General features: G+C 48.8%; 1 protein-coding gene across 5 annotated transcripts; it reads right to left on the bottom strand.

Moving 5' to 3' along the window:
- Positions 1-4,240: 4,240 nt before the first annotated feature.
- Positions 4,241-14,792, bottom strand: ZNF892 (zinc finger protein 892). Of its 5 annotated transcripts, none has more exons than XM_062209862.1 (7): positions 14,716-14,792; positions 14,071-14,126; positions 13,867-13,982; positions 13,519-13,692; positions 10,739-10,841; positions 10,141-10,227; positions 4,241-6,866 (listed from the first exon to the last, which is right to left on the bottom strand). In XM_062209862.1, the coding sequence occupies exons 5-7, from the start codon at positions 10,821-10,823 to the stop codon at positions 5,602-5,604; spliced, it is 1,437 nt and encodes a 478-aa protein (XP_062065846.1). In that variant the 5' UTR covers positions 10,824-10,841; positions 13,519-13,692; positions 13,867-13,982; positions 14,071-14,126; positions 14,716-14,792; the 3' UTR covers positions 4,241-5,601. The 5 variants fall into 5 exon arrangements, with proteins under 5 accessions (XP_062065846.1, XP_062065845.1, XP_062065847.1 ...); XM_062209861.1 differs by lacking the exon at positions 14,716-14,792 and adding an exon at positions 14,332-14,411; XM_062209863.1 differs by lacking the exon at positions 14,716-14,792 and adding an exon at positions 14,332-14,411 and having other exon boundaries at positions 13,519-13,607.
- Between the last annotated feature and the right edge of the window lie 282 nt (positions 14,793-15,074).

Here is a 15,074-nt window from a genome sequence, read left to right as displayed (position 1 = left end):
CCTACTTCCAGGCATCTATATAAAACAATGGACAATAAGATCTCAATGAGATATTTGCACACCTATGTTCACTGCAGCATTATTTACAATAGCCAGGAGGCGGAAGGAACCTAAATGTCCATTGGCAGATGAATGGATAAACACAATGTAGTATATAACAATGCAGTATATAAATACAGTGATTATTATTTGGTCTTTAAAAAGGAAGGCATTTCTGATACAAGCTACAACATGAGTAACCAATGAGGACTGTGCTAGGTGAAATAAACCAGTTGCAGAAGGACAAATACTGCATGATTCCACTTATGTGAAGTATCTAATGTAGCCAAACTCCTGGAGGGGCTGGTGCCGTGGCATACTAGGCTAAGCTTCTGCCTGGAGCGCTGGCACCCCACATAGACACTGATCCGTGTCCTAGCTGCTCCTCTTCCCATCCAGCTCTCTGTTTATGGTCTGGGAAAACAGTAGAAGATGACTCAAGTCCTTGGGCCCCTGCACCCACGTGGGAGATCCGGAAGACGCTCCTGGCCCCTGGCTTCAAATCAGCTGAGCTCCCGCTATTGTGGCCAATTGGGGAGTGAACCAGTGGATGGAAGACCTCTCTCTACCTCTCCCTCTCTCTGTCTGTAACTCTGCCTCTCAAATAAATGAATAAAATCTTAAAAAAAAAAAAAAAAGAAAGAGAGAACACAAACAGGTAATTATTAGGAAGGAAAGGGGGGCATTACTAGAGATAAAACAAGGACCTACCTAACAAAACATGTTTTGAAAAATTTAATGACAAAATATAAATTTTTAGAAAGATCTAAAAAAACTTTCAAGAGGAAGTAGAAAAATCTGAATAGTCCCTGTAACAAAACACACACTACATGGGGCTGGCACTGTGGCATAGTGGGTAAAGCCGCCGCATCCAGTGCCAGCATCCCATATGGGCATCAGTTCAAGTCCTGGCTGCTCCATTTCCAATACAGCTCTCTGTTATAGCCTGGGAAAGCAGTAGAGGATGGCCCACGCCCTTGGGCCTCTGCACCTGTATGGGAGACCCGGAGGAAGCTCCTGGCTCCTGGCTTCAGATCAGTGCAGCTCCGGTCATTGCAGCCAACTGGGGAATGAACCAGTGGACAGAAGACCTCTCTCTCTGCCTCTCTTCCTCTTTCTGTGTAACTCACTGACTTTCAAATAAATAAATAAATCTTAAACACACACACACACACACACTCTACAAATAAGATTAATGCAACAAAATATTGAAAGAACACGAAGTCACGAAGTTCTAGGGATGGGAGAAAAAAATCATGAAATTGGATAAATCCCAGGAATGCAGGGATTCGATCAATGTGATACGCTATATTAATAGATCAAGGAAAACCATATGATCATCTCAAAAGATGCAGCTATTACTACTGTTAAATAAAGTGTATATCTGAAAAGACCCATTGTATTCAGTTGATTTTTATTGGGCTATACCGTCAGAGAGTATACATGATGGACACGTCATATATACGACTATATCAGTGATACCTAATCGTTCTATGCAGTTGACAGCTTACAAACCACCTTTGCATCCGTTTTCTACCTAATTCTAACCTCTCTCAAGTATAAGGAAACAGATTTCAAAAGACTAAGTGATTTCTTCCGAATCCCAAATATCCTCATCCTGGATTTTGTTGGTTCTTTCTGATTTCATATGCTACATATCAAATGAAAATGAACAGATAGCCACATGCAGATAATACATAATTGGAAAAAAATCCAAAAATCATGAATCCAATTCATTCTCACATACTCTTGGCACAAAGATACAAACAAACAATGCTAACGCTGTGGCTTTATAGTCTTTGTCATGTCAATCTGCAACTGAACAGTGGCATTTTCCCAACTTAACAACTGTAGCTCTGTCAAAGCTAAATGAAGCGGCCTGGTGGCTTCTGCTTATCAACTTGGCAGCTTGTCTTTGGGGAACCAGTGACCATTCCCTTTGGTACTTATTTCTAACTGGTTACAAATGATCTACCTATGCCATAACAATGTGGGCTGTTCTCAGCACAACTCAATGTGCCTTCTCAGTGTCAAATAAAAGGCTGTTATGGGGAAGATACAGTAGTGCTTTCCCTTATCCTCCTTGCTAAGTACAGATAAAAAAATCCCAGGTCTTATATGTAAAACAAGCATACCAAGATTTCAAAAGGTAGAGAGAGAGCGCGGACCAGTTAGAGACCTACCAACCAGAGGAACTACAGAGCAGTTTCTTGGGTTCTCTTTTTGCTTCATCTTTCCCAGACCGGGTTCTGGGAAAACTGGCAACCCAGAAATGCCAATAGGTATAGGCCCCAAACAAACAAACAAACAAACAAAAAGGCAAAAGAAAAATCTGTTCCTTCTGGCCAAAGGACTTTGCAGGGAGCCACCTAGCAAGACAGTAGACATAGACAATTGCTCTCTTCAACCAAAGATCCCAAGAGGCAAAAATCTGCAGCCCCATTCCCAGGGGCTGAGTGGGGAGCCTGAATCTGCACCCTCACTAGGCTGTCATGAGGTTGCGCCAGCCTCCACCCTCACCCCAAGGTGCTGTCAGCGAAGGCCAAGTTAGTGGCCAGCTTTTTAGAAGCCATCCTTGCCCTGGCCTCCCCGTGGCAGAAGCAGTGGAGGTCACGGTCAGTGGGGGAGACTAGGCCTCCAACTCTACCCAGAAACAAGACATTTCCCCTCCTAACTGGTCTGGTGTCAGAGGAGGAGAGTGAACATCAGGAGGTGCACCCCTGCCCCAGCCCATGGCACCAGCGGGAGCCATGCGGGGAGCGGTAATGACACAGTCTTGACCCTCCCAGCCGGGGTGTATGAGTGAAGGCCTAGCGATGAGCAGTATCGAGGCTCCCTATCAGTGAGGCACCCCAGTGATGAACTGCAGTAACAAAGCAATGTCCTGTTAACTGTTCACCAGGACACTGGCACGGGAGGCCTGCCAAACAGACTGAAACAGGATCCTGAGTCTCAGAGCATAATCCTCACGGCGCCCAGATGTCACACTAAGTCATTCAAGAACCAAGAGAATCTCAACTGGACTGGGAAGATGATCCGCACAGAGCAATGCCAAGCTGACACAGATGTGACAGCAGCCATCATACTCGAGGAGTAACTGCAAATACATTTGACACAAATACAAGGACAGAAAGTCTCAACAGAGATAGAACAAGGAACACAGTAGAACCAAAAACTGAAAACCCAGCAATTTAAATAAAACTCAAGGATGGGCTCAGTAGCAGAAGGGAAGTGACACAGAGAAGAAACAGTGAACTTGAAGACAGAACTAAAAATAATCTCAACAGAGAAAATGATGATGGACTGGATTAGGTACCCCTAACATTCATTGTGGAGATCCTCACCCCCGTTGTTACTATATTTGGAAATAGGCTTTTAGGAGGTACTTAAGGTTAAAAGAGGTCATAAGGTGAGGTCCTAATCCAATGAGATCGGGGCTGGATAAGAAGGAACTCACGCTCTCCCTCTCCACACACGGGTATTGTGAGAAGCCCACGTGCGGACACAGTGTAACGGCAACCATCTACAAGCAAGGAAAAGAGCCCTCACCAGAGCTGGACCCTGCTCAAGCCCAACTTTGGAAGGCCAGCCCTTAGAACTTCAAGAAATAAGCCTCCAGTTTTCGAGGCACCTGTCGGTGGTGTTTATTGTGCAGCCTGAACACACTCAGGTTTTGGTACTGTGACGTTGCATGCTGCTGTGACAAATACTGGAAATGTGGGCGCAGCTTTGGACTGAGCAATGGGTGAGTTTTGAGGTGCATGCTAGAATATGGAAGTTAAAGGCCATTCTGGCTCTCAGGTGGCTATAAGGAATATGTTATTGGGACTAAAGGAAAGAGCCTTGTTACAAAGTAGCAAAGAAGTTGTCTGAACTGTATTCTAGTGTTTTGTGACAAGTGGCACTTGGGAGTGATAAATTATTTAGCAGAAGGTATCCAAGCAAAGTACTGAAGGTGTGACTCGGGTCCTCCTTACTGCTTAGAAGCTAGAGATGAATTAAATAATGCATTTTGGGGGCCGGCATTGTGGTGTAGCAGGTTAAGCCTCTGCCTGGGAAGTGAGCATCCCATATGGGCGCCAGTTGAAGTCCTGGCTGCTCCACTTCTGATCCAGCTCCCTGCTAATGCGCCTGGGAAAGCAGCAGAAGACGGCCAAGTCCTTGGGCCCCTGCACCCACATGGGAGACCCAGAAGCTCCTGGTTCCTGGCTTCTGATTGGCCCAGTTCTGGCCATTGCAGTCATTTGGAGAGTGAACCAACTGATGGAAGACCTTCCTCTCTGTCTGTAGCTCTACCTTGCAAATAAATAAATAAAATCTTAAAAAAAAAAAAAAGTTAACAGAGCCATAGGAACTTTTGTGATTATAACCAAAGACCTAGCATTCCTGTTATCAAAGTCTCAGAATGAGGGAAGAAGGGGTGGGGTAGGATAAAAACATGTTTGCAGGCATGACAGTTGAAAATTCCCCAAATTTGGCAAAAGACACAAATCTACAGACGGAAGAAACTCAGCAATCTTCAAATAAACCAAAAGAAATCAACACAAAGACACATCACAGTGAGGCTGCTAAAAATTAAAAAATTGCATGAAAAAATTCTCTAATAATAACCTTCAAACTTTCAACAAAAAAGAGATGTTAGCTGCCTCTCCCCAAGAGTAAAATGGTAGAAGGCAAGTATTTAAAATCTTTTCAAGTTTTTTACAATCTAATACATAATGTCAGTGCAAGTCTACAGCTCAATTTTACTATGGAATGAAAAAAAAAAACTAAGGTACAAACTACACAGAACTGAGGTAAACCTTTATAAATAAGCACATTTCCAGGTAACACTAATAGCTTAAAACAGACTGAACTCATCAAAGGTCTCTCGTGTACTCTCCCTTTTCTAAGCTGTAGCTCTTGATCTTCGAAAATAATGTGACTCTTGGTAGGCGGTGTCTAATAAGCCAGGTCGGAAAGACACAGGGTTCTCAGGGTTCCTCAGCTTCAGGGGAAGCCGCCCTCAGGGGAACCTGGCAGCTGGCCCACTGTCTGCCTTCCCCAGCTGTGATGTTCAGTGGAGTAGCTGTCACAATCAACCAACCCTTTTTTCTATCCGTCCCATCTACCTCTTACACGCTCGTGTACTTACAACTAAAGGACAGCTTGCCTTCCTCGACCAAGTCCGACCCTGGACAGCTCACTGTGAACTCCTAATTCCTTATTTCTTCCCTTGCCATTTCCCTAAAAGGCCCACTCTTCTCTTTAAAACTTTAACCCCTTAGCATTGTACTATCCAGCCCAGCCAAGACATGTCAGCTTTCCACCGTGGCAAACTCCTACTTCACTCTCAAGGATTTGTTAGCTTACATATACATCGGGGTACAAGAATTTCCCCAGGGAGATCACTGTCCTACGTTAGTACATTTTAACAATGCAGCCCTCTCCCCTTTCACAGCCTACGTACATTATGCTCCACGTCAACAATGACTTCCTAGCACTTCTTTGTAGCGAAGCCTTCAACTTCTCTGTAGCCTCCTCAACACCGTACTCAGTAAAGACACCCTGAATGCACCCTGTTTATCCAGTATGAATTCTCTTTTGTTGGCCGAAGGCTGAATGCTCACTAAAGACTTGTCCATACTCCTTGGTTTTCCCTTCAGGGTGAGTTTTCTGATGTTGAGAAAGGGATGAACTCTGGCTGAAGGCTTTCCCGCAATCCTTACACTTGTACGGTCTCTCTCCAGTGTGAGTTTTCTGATGTTTCGTAAGAGATGAGCTCTGGCTGAAGGCTTTTCCACAGTCCTTACACTTGTAAGGCTTCTCTCCGGTGTGTGTCCTCTGATGACGAATCAGGGCGGAGCGGTCACTAAAGGCTTTGGCACAATCGCTGCACTTGTAGGGTTTCTCCCCAGTGTGAGTCCTCTGGTGCTGAGTCAGGGCGGAGCAGTAGCCAAAGGCCTTTCCACACTCGTGGCACTCGTACGGCCTCTCTCCAGTATGCGTTCTCTGATGCTGAATGAGGCCCGAGCGGTCACTAAAGGCTTTGCCGCATTCATTACACTTGTAAGGTTTCTCTCCAGTGTGGATGACCTGATGCTGGGTGAGGAATGTGCTCTGGCTGAACGCCTTCCCACACTCGCTGCACTCATAAGGTTTCTCTCCAGTGTGAATTCGCTGGTGCTGAGTGAGGTACGAGCTCTGGTTAAAGGCCTTCCCACACTCGTTGCACTCATAGGGTTTCTCTCCAGTGTGGATTATGTGATGGCGGATAAGGGCCGAGCGGTGACTGAAGGCCTTCCCACAGTCGTGACATTTGTAGGGTTTCTCCCCAGTATGAATTCTCTGGTGCAGGGTAAGGTGTATGCTCTGGCTAAAGGCTTTGCCACATTCCTTACATTCGTAGGGTTTCTCTCCCGTGTGTATTCTCTGATGCAAGACAAAAGCTGAGTAGTAGCTGAAGGCCTTCTCACACTCATTACACTTCCAAGGTTTCTTTCCCGCATACGTTCGCTCATGCCTGCTTACGTCTGAATTTTGTTTCAATTTCCGTTTAAAAGAATCACAGTCCCGTAGCCTCTCTCCTTGTTGCTGACCCAGTAATGACCTCCGACTGCAATTCCTTTTACAGTCATCCCGTTGGTGACTTCTCTCCCCAGGTTGCTTCTGAGTGACGACTTCCTGCATCAAATGTTTCTCGTGGTTTTGCTGCTGACCCTCTAGAGGAGCCTCCCCTCCGCTGGGACTTCCCTCTGGAAATCTTCCCAGCAGCACCCCAGGGGCTGATTCTTCCTGAGCAAGGTCCTCCAGATTTAGCATCTTGCTTTCTGGTGTTCTCGCCCAGTCTGAAAGAAGCAAATACACAGGTATCATTTCTCGCATGGGGAGAACAATAACTGCTGTCGCGGGAAAATAATAAAACAAAAAAATGTTCCCGGGAGACACATGACCTTGACAGTTCTCGCGAATAGCTGTGCAATCTAGAGAGGATGCGAGCAAAGAAAAGATGACTGAGCAAAGAAGCCAGCTGCACAAAAGGAGAGGGGCTGAGCAGTTACGCAACACTCCCCCACGCAACACGGTGGCAAACGAGAGAGGACAGCAGAACACGACTAAGCAGAGGTGGCGCCAGCGTTGTGGTGCAACCAGCTAGGCCACTGCTCAGGACGCCGGCACCCCCCATCAGAGTACCTTGCTCTGCTTCCAGTTCAGCTCCCTGCTAATGCACCTCAGTAAGCAGCAGCAGATGCCCACCCACGTGGGAGACCCGGATGGAGTTCCTAGCTCCTGGATTCCACCGGGTCCAGCCATGGCCACTGTGGCCATTTGGAGAGTGACCCAGTGGATGGAAGACTCTCTCACTTTCACTTTCTCTGTCACTATGCCTTTCAAATTAAACAAAAACAAAAACCTAGAAGAGGTGATATGGGAAACTGGCAGACAAAAACAGAACCTGGAGGAAAGAGGGCTAGCATCAGAAAAAGACGGTTTCCTGAGAGTTACCCATTGTCCCCATGCCCCCGGAGCATCATCACTCTGCCACCAATCTTTTCCCATTCCAATACATCCTAAGCACAGCTTTAAAAAACGAATCTTTCAAAAACTATCCCTTTTAGATTCCACTGTCTCGAGATGAGACACAAATTCTAGAAGCTAGCATTCAATGTGGTTCAGATTTACAAATTCAAATTATTACAAAGCATGTAAATTAGGAAATAACCATTCACCTGATTATTTACTATCACCCCACACCTAGCTAATTAGAAGGAATAAAATTGAACTAAGTTGAAAAAACAAGTGAAGAAAATGAAAAAGAGCAGTTTGGGCCAGCGCCACAGCTCACTTGGTTAATCCTCCACCTGCGGCGCTGGCATCCCATATGGGCACTGGGTTCTAGTCCTGGTTGCTCCTCTTCCAGTTCAGCTCTCTGTTGTGGCCTGGGAAAGCAGTAGAAGATGGCCCAAGTGCTTGGGCCCCTGCACCCACATAGGAAACCGGGAGGAAGCACCTGGCTCCTGGCTTTGGATTGGCGCAGCTCCGGCCGTTGCAACCACTTGGAGAGTGAACCAACGGAAGGAAGACCTTTCTGTCTGTGTCTCCTTCTCACTGTCTATAACTCTACCTGTCAAAAAAAAAAAAAAAAAAAAAAAAAAAAGAACAGATTGCGGGGAGTGGAAGGTCAAGGTCCATGTTCTCAGCCCACCCACCCATCAGCACACCTGTCCTAAGGTCCCGGGATGCCCGGTGAGAGTTCAGGGTAGGCCTCATTACTAAGACTGCTTAAATACTTCTGGGCGCAGATGATCGTCAACATCCGCTCCAACCACGTCTCTACACAAGATGATGCAACAGAATACAGTGTTCTCATGTCACACTCAGGGAAGTGCCCGAGTTCTCAAAAGAGAAATGGGTTAAAGACAAATGGACCTCCAGCAAGAAGAATTAAAGCCCAGGATACTCATGGAAGAGCACACGGTCGCTAGAGGACAGGAAGGGACTCGCCTGTCTGGTGGTAAAGGTTCAAGCTGGAGAACAGAGAAGGCAAAAAGGTTAGGCAGGCGGATAAAAAAGGCCTTGAAAGTGGGCAGAAGACTGGAAGCACTGGCAGAGTAAGGAACTCGCTGGGGAATCTCATAGTGTTACTCTGCCTCAGTTACTCACCAATACGGTTAGAAAAGGTACAATTAGGTGGTAGCCTAATATGGTAATCCAGTTTAAGTGACAAGGTGACAAGGTCAAATTCACTTCTTTCAAAACATTACCAGGACTTAAACAGATAGCCATTGTCTACAGCCAGATAACATTCTTTTTTTTTTCTTTTTAAAGATTTATTTTATTTATTTGAAAGGCAGAGGTAGAGAGGCAGAGGCAGAGTTGGGGGGGGGTGTCTTCCATCCATTGGTTCACTCCCCAGATAGCCAGATCTGCACCAATCCAAAGCCTGGAGCCAGGAGCTTCTTCCAGGTCTACCATGCGGGAGCAGAGGCCCAAGGACTTGGGTCATCCTCAGCTGTTTTCCCAGGCCAAAGCAGAGAGCTGGATCGGAAGTAGAGCAGCTGGGACTTGAACCGGCGCCCATATGGGATGCTGGCACTGCAGGTGGTGGCCTTACCCGCTACACCACCACGCCGGCCCCCAGATACTATTCTAAACATTTATCTTGGATTTGTCCATTTCATCTGAGAGTGAAGTGCTATCATGATCTCCATTTTACAGTTGGGGATTGGAGTCACAGAGATGATAAGTCGCTTATTAAAGGTCACAGAGCTAGTAAGTAGCTAAGACACAGACAGACCGATCCCAAAATCTGTCTCTCTCTCTCTCTTTTTCTTTTCTTTTTTTTTTAAATCAAGATTTGTTTGTTTATTTGAAAGACAGAGTTACATGAAGAGAGGGACAGACAGATAGATCTTCTGTCTGCTGGTTCACTCCCCAGATGGTTTCAGTGGCCAGCACTGGGCCAGGCCAAAGCCAGGAGCCAGGAGCTTCTTCCAGGTCTGCCACATGGGTGCCAGGGGCCCAAGCACTTGGACTATGTTCCACTGCTTTTCCCAGGCCACGAGCAGGGAGCTGGATTGGAAGTGGAGCAGCTAGGACTTGAACTGGTGCCCATAGGGGATGCTGGCATTGCAGGCAGCCCCCATAGCCACTATGCCACAATGCCCGCCCCCTAAAATCTGTGCTTTTAACCTCACAGGCTATGCTGCCTCTGCTTAGAGAGTAAGGCAAAAATCAACTTATAAAGTTAAAATAATAAAATACACAAAATTACTAAAATATAATAATTTTGCAATGTAAAAAAATTGCCTTATCCTGCAAATGCGGGAAAGTCTAGTTTAAAGCTTTGCTTGCAGGCAAGTTATACAACAAACATTAAAATGCTGGTTTCATTTCATCTTACGCTGGAGAAAGAGTTGGTTTGAAAACGTGAAAAGTATTTACCCTGTAACAATATGAGACTCTGACTTTATAAACAGACCATCCTCCAGAGAGCTGGTGTGGCCAGGGCAGGTCAGACTTCAGCCTCCTCCTGGGCCTCCCGGAACCTGCAAGAGGCCCCCTCGCCACGTTTCCACGACCCACCGGGCTGTGTTCTCGCTGCTTCCGGCAATCACTCACCTGCACCGGCTGCTTTCGAGACTTCGGCCCCCAGCTCCTCCCCACGCTCCAGCTGAAAGATTACATCAGGCGTGGAAATTGGAAGCCCTGTCCACGGAAGGGAAAAAGAGTCCGGTAAAGAGCTCAGTGTTAGCTCCTGGGTCTTGAGGGAGAAGTGTGCGTGCGTGTGCGTGTGCGTGTGCGTGTGCGCGCGCGCGTGTGTGTGAGGGGGTGTCAGTTCTGATTCCTTTCTCAACAGTGCTCTGAAGGGAGGAAGATCAATATGCGGTTTTGAGTTCACAAGAATTAAGTTGCACGTTTTTACCTTTCCCTACCAAAAGAAGCAGCACGCACTCTTTACCTGTTGTTTCCATTAGAACATTGTCTCAGTGTCCTTGGTGAAGGAGTAGAGAATGCTACAGGCCCATAACATAAAGGTGCTCACTTTTAATGCCCGGAGTATCAAACTCCATCTGAGGAGGGAGGAGCAGAAATGACCTGTCTCGGGCTTAACAGGAATGAAGCATCTTTGAATCTAAGGACCCCACAGCTCCGAGGCACTGGCAAAGCAAAGGTATCACACTGGGACACTCCCAGCAAGCGGGGGAGTCGTCCTTACCCAGCAAGACCAGATTCCGGTGCTTCTCTGGCTCATCGCCCTGAGGCTGATCCAGCTGCCCCCACTGGGTCAGAGTCTCCGCCATGCCCCTGACCAGTGCGTCCTGAAAACCAAACACAACAGTGCTCACCCTTGGGCCTCCTCCCAGAGGCCTCTGGCAAGGACTAAAACTGTCCCAGAGGAGGACAGGAAGGAGAGGTGCAGGATGAACAACCTCAGACCTCCCTTCTCACACTAAGAGGCTCTTGTGTATCTTATAGTCCACTCTGCCCCCTGCATCAGAATTGCGTGATGCCATGGGTAGGAAGGAAAGCACTTGCAATGGAAAACCTGAAGCTGTGAGTTCTTTTTTGTTTGTTTGTTTGTTTGTTTGTTTGTTTTTGACAGGCAGAGTGGACAGTGAGAGAGAGAGAGACAGAGAGAAAGGTCTTCCTTTGCCGTTCGTTCACCCTCCAATGGCCGCCGCGGTAGCGCGCTGCGGCCGGCGCACCGCGCTGATCCAATGGCAGGAGCCAGGTACTTATCCTGGTCTCCCATGGGGTGCAGAGCCCAAACACTTGGGCCATCCTCCACTGCACTCCCTGGCCACAGCAGAGAGCTGGCCTGGAAGAGGGGCAACCGGGACAGGATCGGTGCCCCGACCAGGACTAGAACCCGGTGTGCTGGCGCCGCAAAGCGGAGGATTAGTGAGTTCTTATTTTATGTATTAATAGATTAAGTTACAGAACTACAGAATTCCTTACTAATTATATATGAAAAAATACAATGATAAAAATAATATTTTCTGGGCTGGCACTGTGGTGTAGCAGGTAAAGTCACTGCCTGTAGTCCCAGCATCCCATATGGGTGCCAGTTCGATTCCTGGCTGCTCCACTTCTGATCCAGCTCTCTGCTGTGGCCTGGGAAAGCAGTAGAAGATGGCCCAAGTCCTGGGCCCCTGCACTTGCATAGGAGACAGGAAGAAGCTCCAGGCTCCTGGCTTCAGGTAGGCTCAGCTCTGGCCATTGCAGCCAACTGGGGAGTGAACCAGCAGATGGAAGACCTCTCTCTCTCTCTCTTTCTGCCTCTCCTTCTCTCTCTATGTAACTCTGACTTTCAAATAAAAGTAAATAAATCTTTTAAAAAAAGAATAATATTTTATTTATGGTATAGTTTTTAAAATATCAGGGGTTCATGAGATGCAAAGCATTTTTCTCTTTTCTTTTGTAAATAAAACCTGTTCAATATAAAAATTAAGATGTTTAGGGACCAGTGCTTTGGCATAGCAGGTAAAGCTGCCACCAGCAGTGACATCATCCCATATGGGTGCCGGTTTGAGACCTGGCTGTTCCCCTTCTGCTCCAGCCCTCTGCTATGGCCTGGGAAAGCAGTAGAAGTTGGCCCAAGTCCTTGGGCCCCTGCACCCACGCAGGAGACCTGGAAGAAACTCCTGGCTTCCAGCTTCAGATCGGCCCAGCTCTGGCCATTGCGGCCATCTGAAGAGTGGACCATTGGATAGAAGAACTCTCTCTCTCTCTCTCTCTCTCTCTCTCTCTGCCTCTGCTTCTCTGTAACTCTGCCTTTCAAAATAAATAAATCTTAAAAAAAAATTAAGATGTCTGCTATACATGCCACAGAACACGCATTTAGTCAGCTTCAAATCCTTATGCAAACTGCTGAGTGTCCTGTCACTTCTCACAACAGCCCTGTCCGGCCCCGCCTCTACTCCACCTCACAAGTCCCTCCCTTCTCACTCTCTGCCCAGGCAGCACCCGCTCCTGGCAGCTGGAAACGTGTGCCTGCTTCCCTTCTGCTCCTGTCGCCTGCACCACTTCCTGCTCCTGAGTGGCTCCCTCCCGCGGGGTGCTCTCACTTACTTCCGTCCCACACACCTCCCAGCTCAGGTTCCACCTCGGGACTCTGGTGGTAGCACAGCACCCTGTGCTTTCTCCGCTCTTTGGTTACACACACTGAGCGGCTTGGTGATCAATGTCTTTCTGTCCCCGTGACCACACAAAGCCCACGAGAGCCAAGGCCAGGTCTGCTTTGGCTCAGTGAGTACCACACACAGAGCAGGAACTCCGTAAACATCCATCTTTTAGGTGAATGAATGAAGGAAGCAATGAATGAAAATTAGGAGAAACAGGCCGGCGCTGTGGTTCAACAGGCTAATCCTCTGCCTTGCGGCGCTGGCACACTGGGTTCTAGTCCCGGTCGGGGCACCGATCCTGTCCCGGTTGCCCCTCTTCCAGGCCAGCTCTCTGCTGTGGCCAGGGAGTGCAGTGGAGGATGGCCCAAGTGTTTGGGCTCTGCACCCCATGGGAGACCAGGAGAAGCACCTGGCTCCTGCCATCAGAACAGCGCGGTGCGCCGGCCGCAGCGCGCCAGCCGCGGCGGCCATTGGAGGGTGAACCAAGGGCAAAGGAAGACCTTTCTCTCTGTCTCCCTCTACTGTCCACTCTGCCTGTCAAAAATTAAAAAAAAAAATTTTTCTTTGTGCTGTTCAACTGTTTTATTTATCTATATCTTGTCTTAGTAAACACCGTAATTCAAGGGCAAGTGCTTTTACGGTGTTACATCTCAGCACAAACCCAGTTACAGTACTGAATGGCTAGTAAGTGTGCAGCCAACACTGGGTTAAAAGAAGCATTGCTGTGCATGGAGAGGTCGGTATCAGTGGATCAGGATGAACCCAGCCCTCCAGGAATCAGCAACTCCATAACAAAGGAAGAAAATACAACTATGTCTAAGAACGGAAGAAAAGAAAAAAACAAAGAAGAAGAAAACCAGTCTAAACTTACCTGGGAACCAGGGGGCGGCACTATGGGGGTTATGCCATTTTCTTTGGGATTTCCAGCCCCGGAAAGATTTGAGTCCCCGGAAGGTGATCCTAGAAGTGGAGACAGGAGCCATGCCGGATTATTCTGGCCTTGCAGTAGACTCGGACAACTGGCCACTCACCAGCTACTTGGCATCTACAGGGGGTCAACACAGGGAACCAGAGGACAGTCTCACAACGTCTTCGCATCAGGCCAGTTCCTGTGCTTCTGCACCCTTTAACCACTAGCACTGAGCTATGAGAATCTGGATCTATAACTCGGACAAGTATTGCTAAGTCTCATCTGCTGAGTGGCGAAAGGCAAACTCACCTTTCCTGCGTATCAACCGCGGGCCATCACTGTAGCATTCCAGGCCCAGGGGATGAAGACTAAACCAGGTACATTATTTTTGCATACCGGCTTTTCAGATGCAATACTGGCTGTCTCTGAAAAATGAGTCCGTGGGAAAACCACCATCAAAACCCACACAGACATTAGGGTTCTCCACAGATCTCATGACTTCTCCAATCCTACCTTTCTCTATCCGCCCAATAGGTGAGATCGTCTCCCAGAACTGCCTTGTGGGGCTCCTGTGAGGACAAAAGGAAGCCCGACTGTCAGACCTGTTGATCCCGGGAGTGGGGGCGAGAGGGACTCCATCACCCCGCGAGCAGGTGGGCATGGAGGTAGCCGGCTTCCTCACAGCCGCAAAGGACTCCGCGCCCCAGCCAGAGGGCAGCCTTTCTCTGGTCACTCCCTAGCGGGCACAGCGCCCGCGTCACTCCCAATTCTCACCTCTGCCCCGGGGCTCCATGGCGCCTCCCTCCTCCGGCCGGAGCGGAGACCACAGCCGCAGGGGCCCACCCAGAGACCCGGGAACGCGCGCGCCCCTCGCCGGGCGGCCCAGCACCCTGCAACTCGGGGACCCCTCCCCCCCCTGCCTTCTGTCCGTGCACTCAGACTTGGAAGGACCGGCCCTCCGCCCTCCTCCACCTCTGGCCGGACACAGAAGTAGGGGACTGCCAACAATGGCATCTAAGAGGCACCCAGGCCCAGTGGCTCCGGCCGACCTCGAGAATAAACTACAACTCCCAGAATCCTCCGCAGGGCGCGCCTCACGCCCCTTCCCAGAGGACCCTGCGGCGCGCCCGCTTTTCGGGCAGCTTTTCTCCTTGTCACCTGTCAGGTGGGTGGGTTCGGTTCCAGGCAAGTGCGTGCGCGTGGGTCTCGAAGTCTTCGCTTCCCTAGATGCCGACGCCGAGCGCTGGCCGCGCCAGACCCCGCCTCGCGTGGAGCATCCTCCCCCGCCACTGTCGCCGCCCAGGACGGCGCCGCGACCACGCGGGATGCCTTTCTGACCGCTGTGCTCCCCCGGGGGAGAAGCGCCCGCGGTCCGAGGGCTGCTTCTCCCACCTGCGTCGTCTTCTGCTGCCGCCCCTCCCTTTGTGGCCCAGGTTACCCCAGTTTACCACGAGTGAGTAGGGGTGTTTGTTGCAGGCTGCACCTCGAAATAAGGAAGAGTGGGATTTCGATCACAT

Source organism: Lepus europaeus, chromosome 13 (assembly GCF_033115175.1).
Source record: "Lepus europaeus isolate LE1 chromosome 13, mLepTim1.pri, whole genome shotgun sequence".
NCBI lineage: Eukaryota > Metazoa > Chordata > Mammalia > Lagomorpha > Leporidae > Lepus > Lepus europaeus.
The sequence above is the reverse complement of the archived record's forward strand: the minus strand, read 5'-3'. Positions and strand labels throughout refer to the sequence as shown.

What these genes read in the sequence shown, in the direction of transcription:
- ZNF892 (XM_062209862.1), bottom strand. Translation starts at nt 10,823, where the DNA reads ATGGCGGAGACTCTGACCCAGTGGGGGCAGCTGGATCAGCCTCAGGGC. An exon ending in CCGGAATCTGGTCTTGCTGG is followed by an intron (nt 10,228 to 10,738) that starts GTAAGGACGACT and finishes TTCCGTGGACAG; the next exon opens with GGCTTCCAATTTCCACGCCT. An exon ending in CTCGAAAGCAGCCGGTGCAG is followed by an intron (nt 6,867 to 10,140) that starts GTGAGTGATTGC and finishes TGCTTCTTTCAG; the next exon opens with ACTGGGCGAGAACACCAGAA.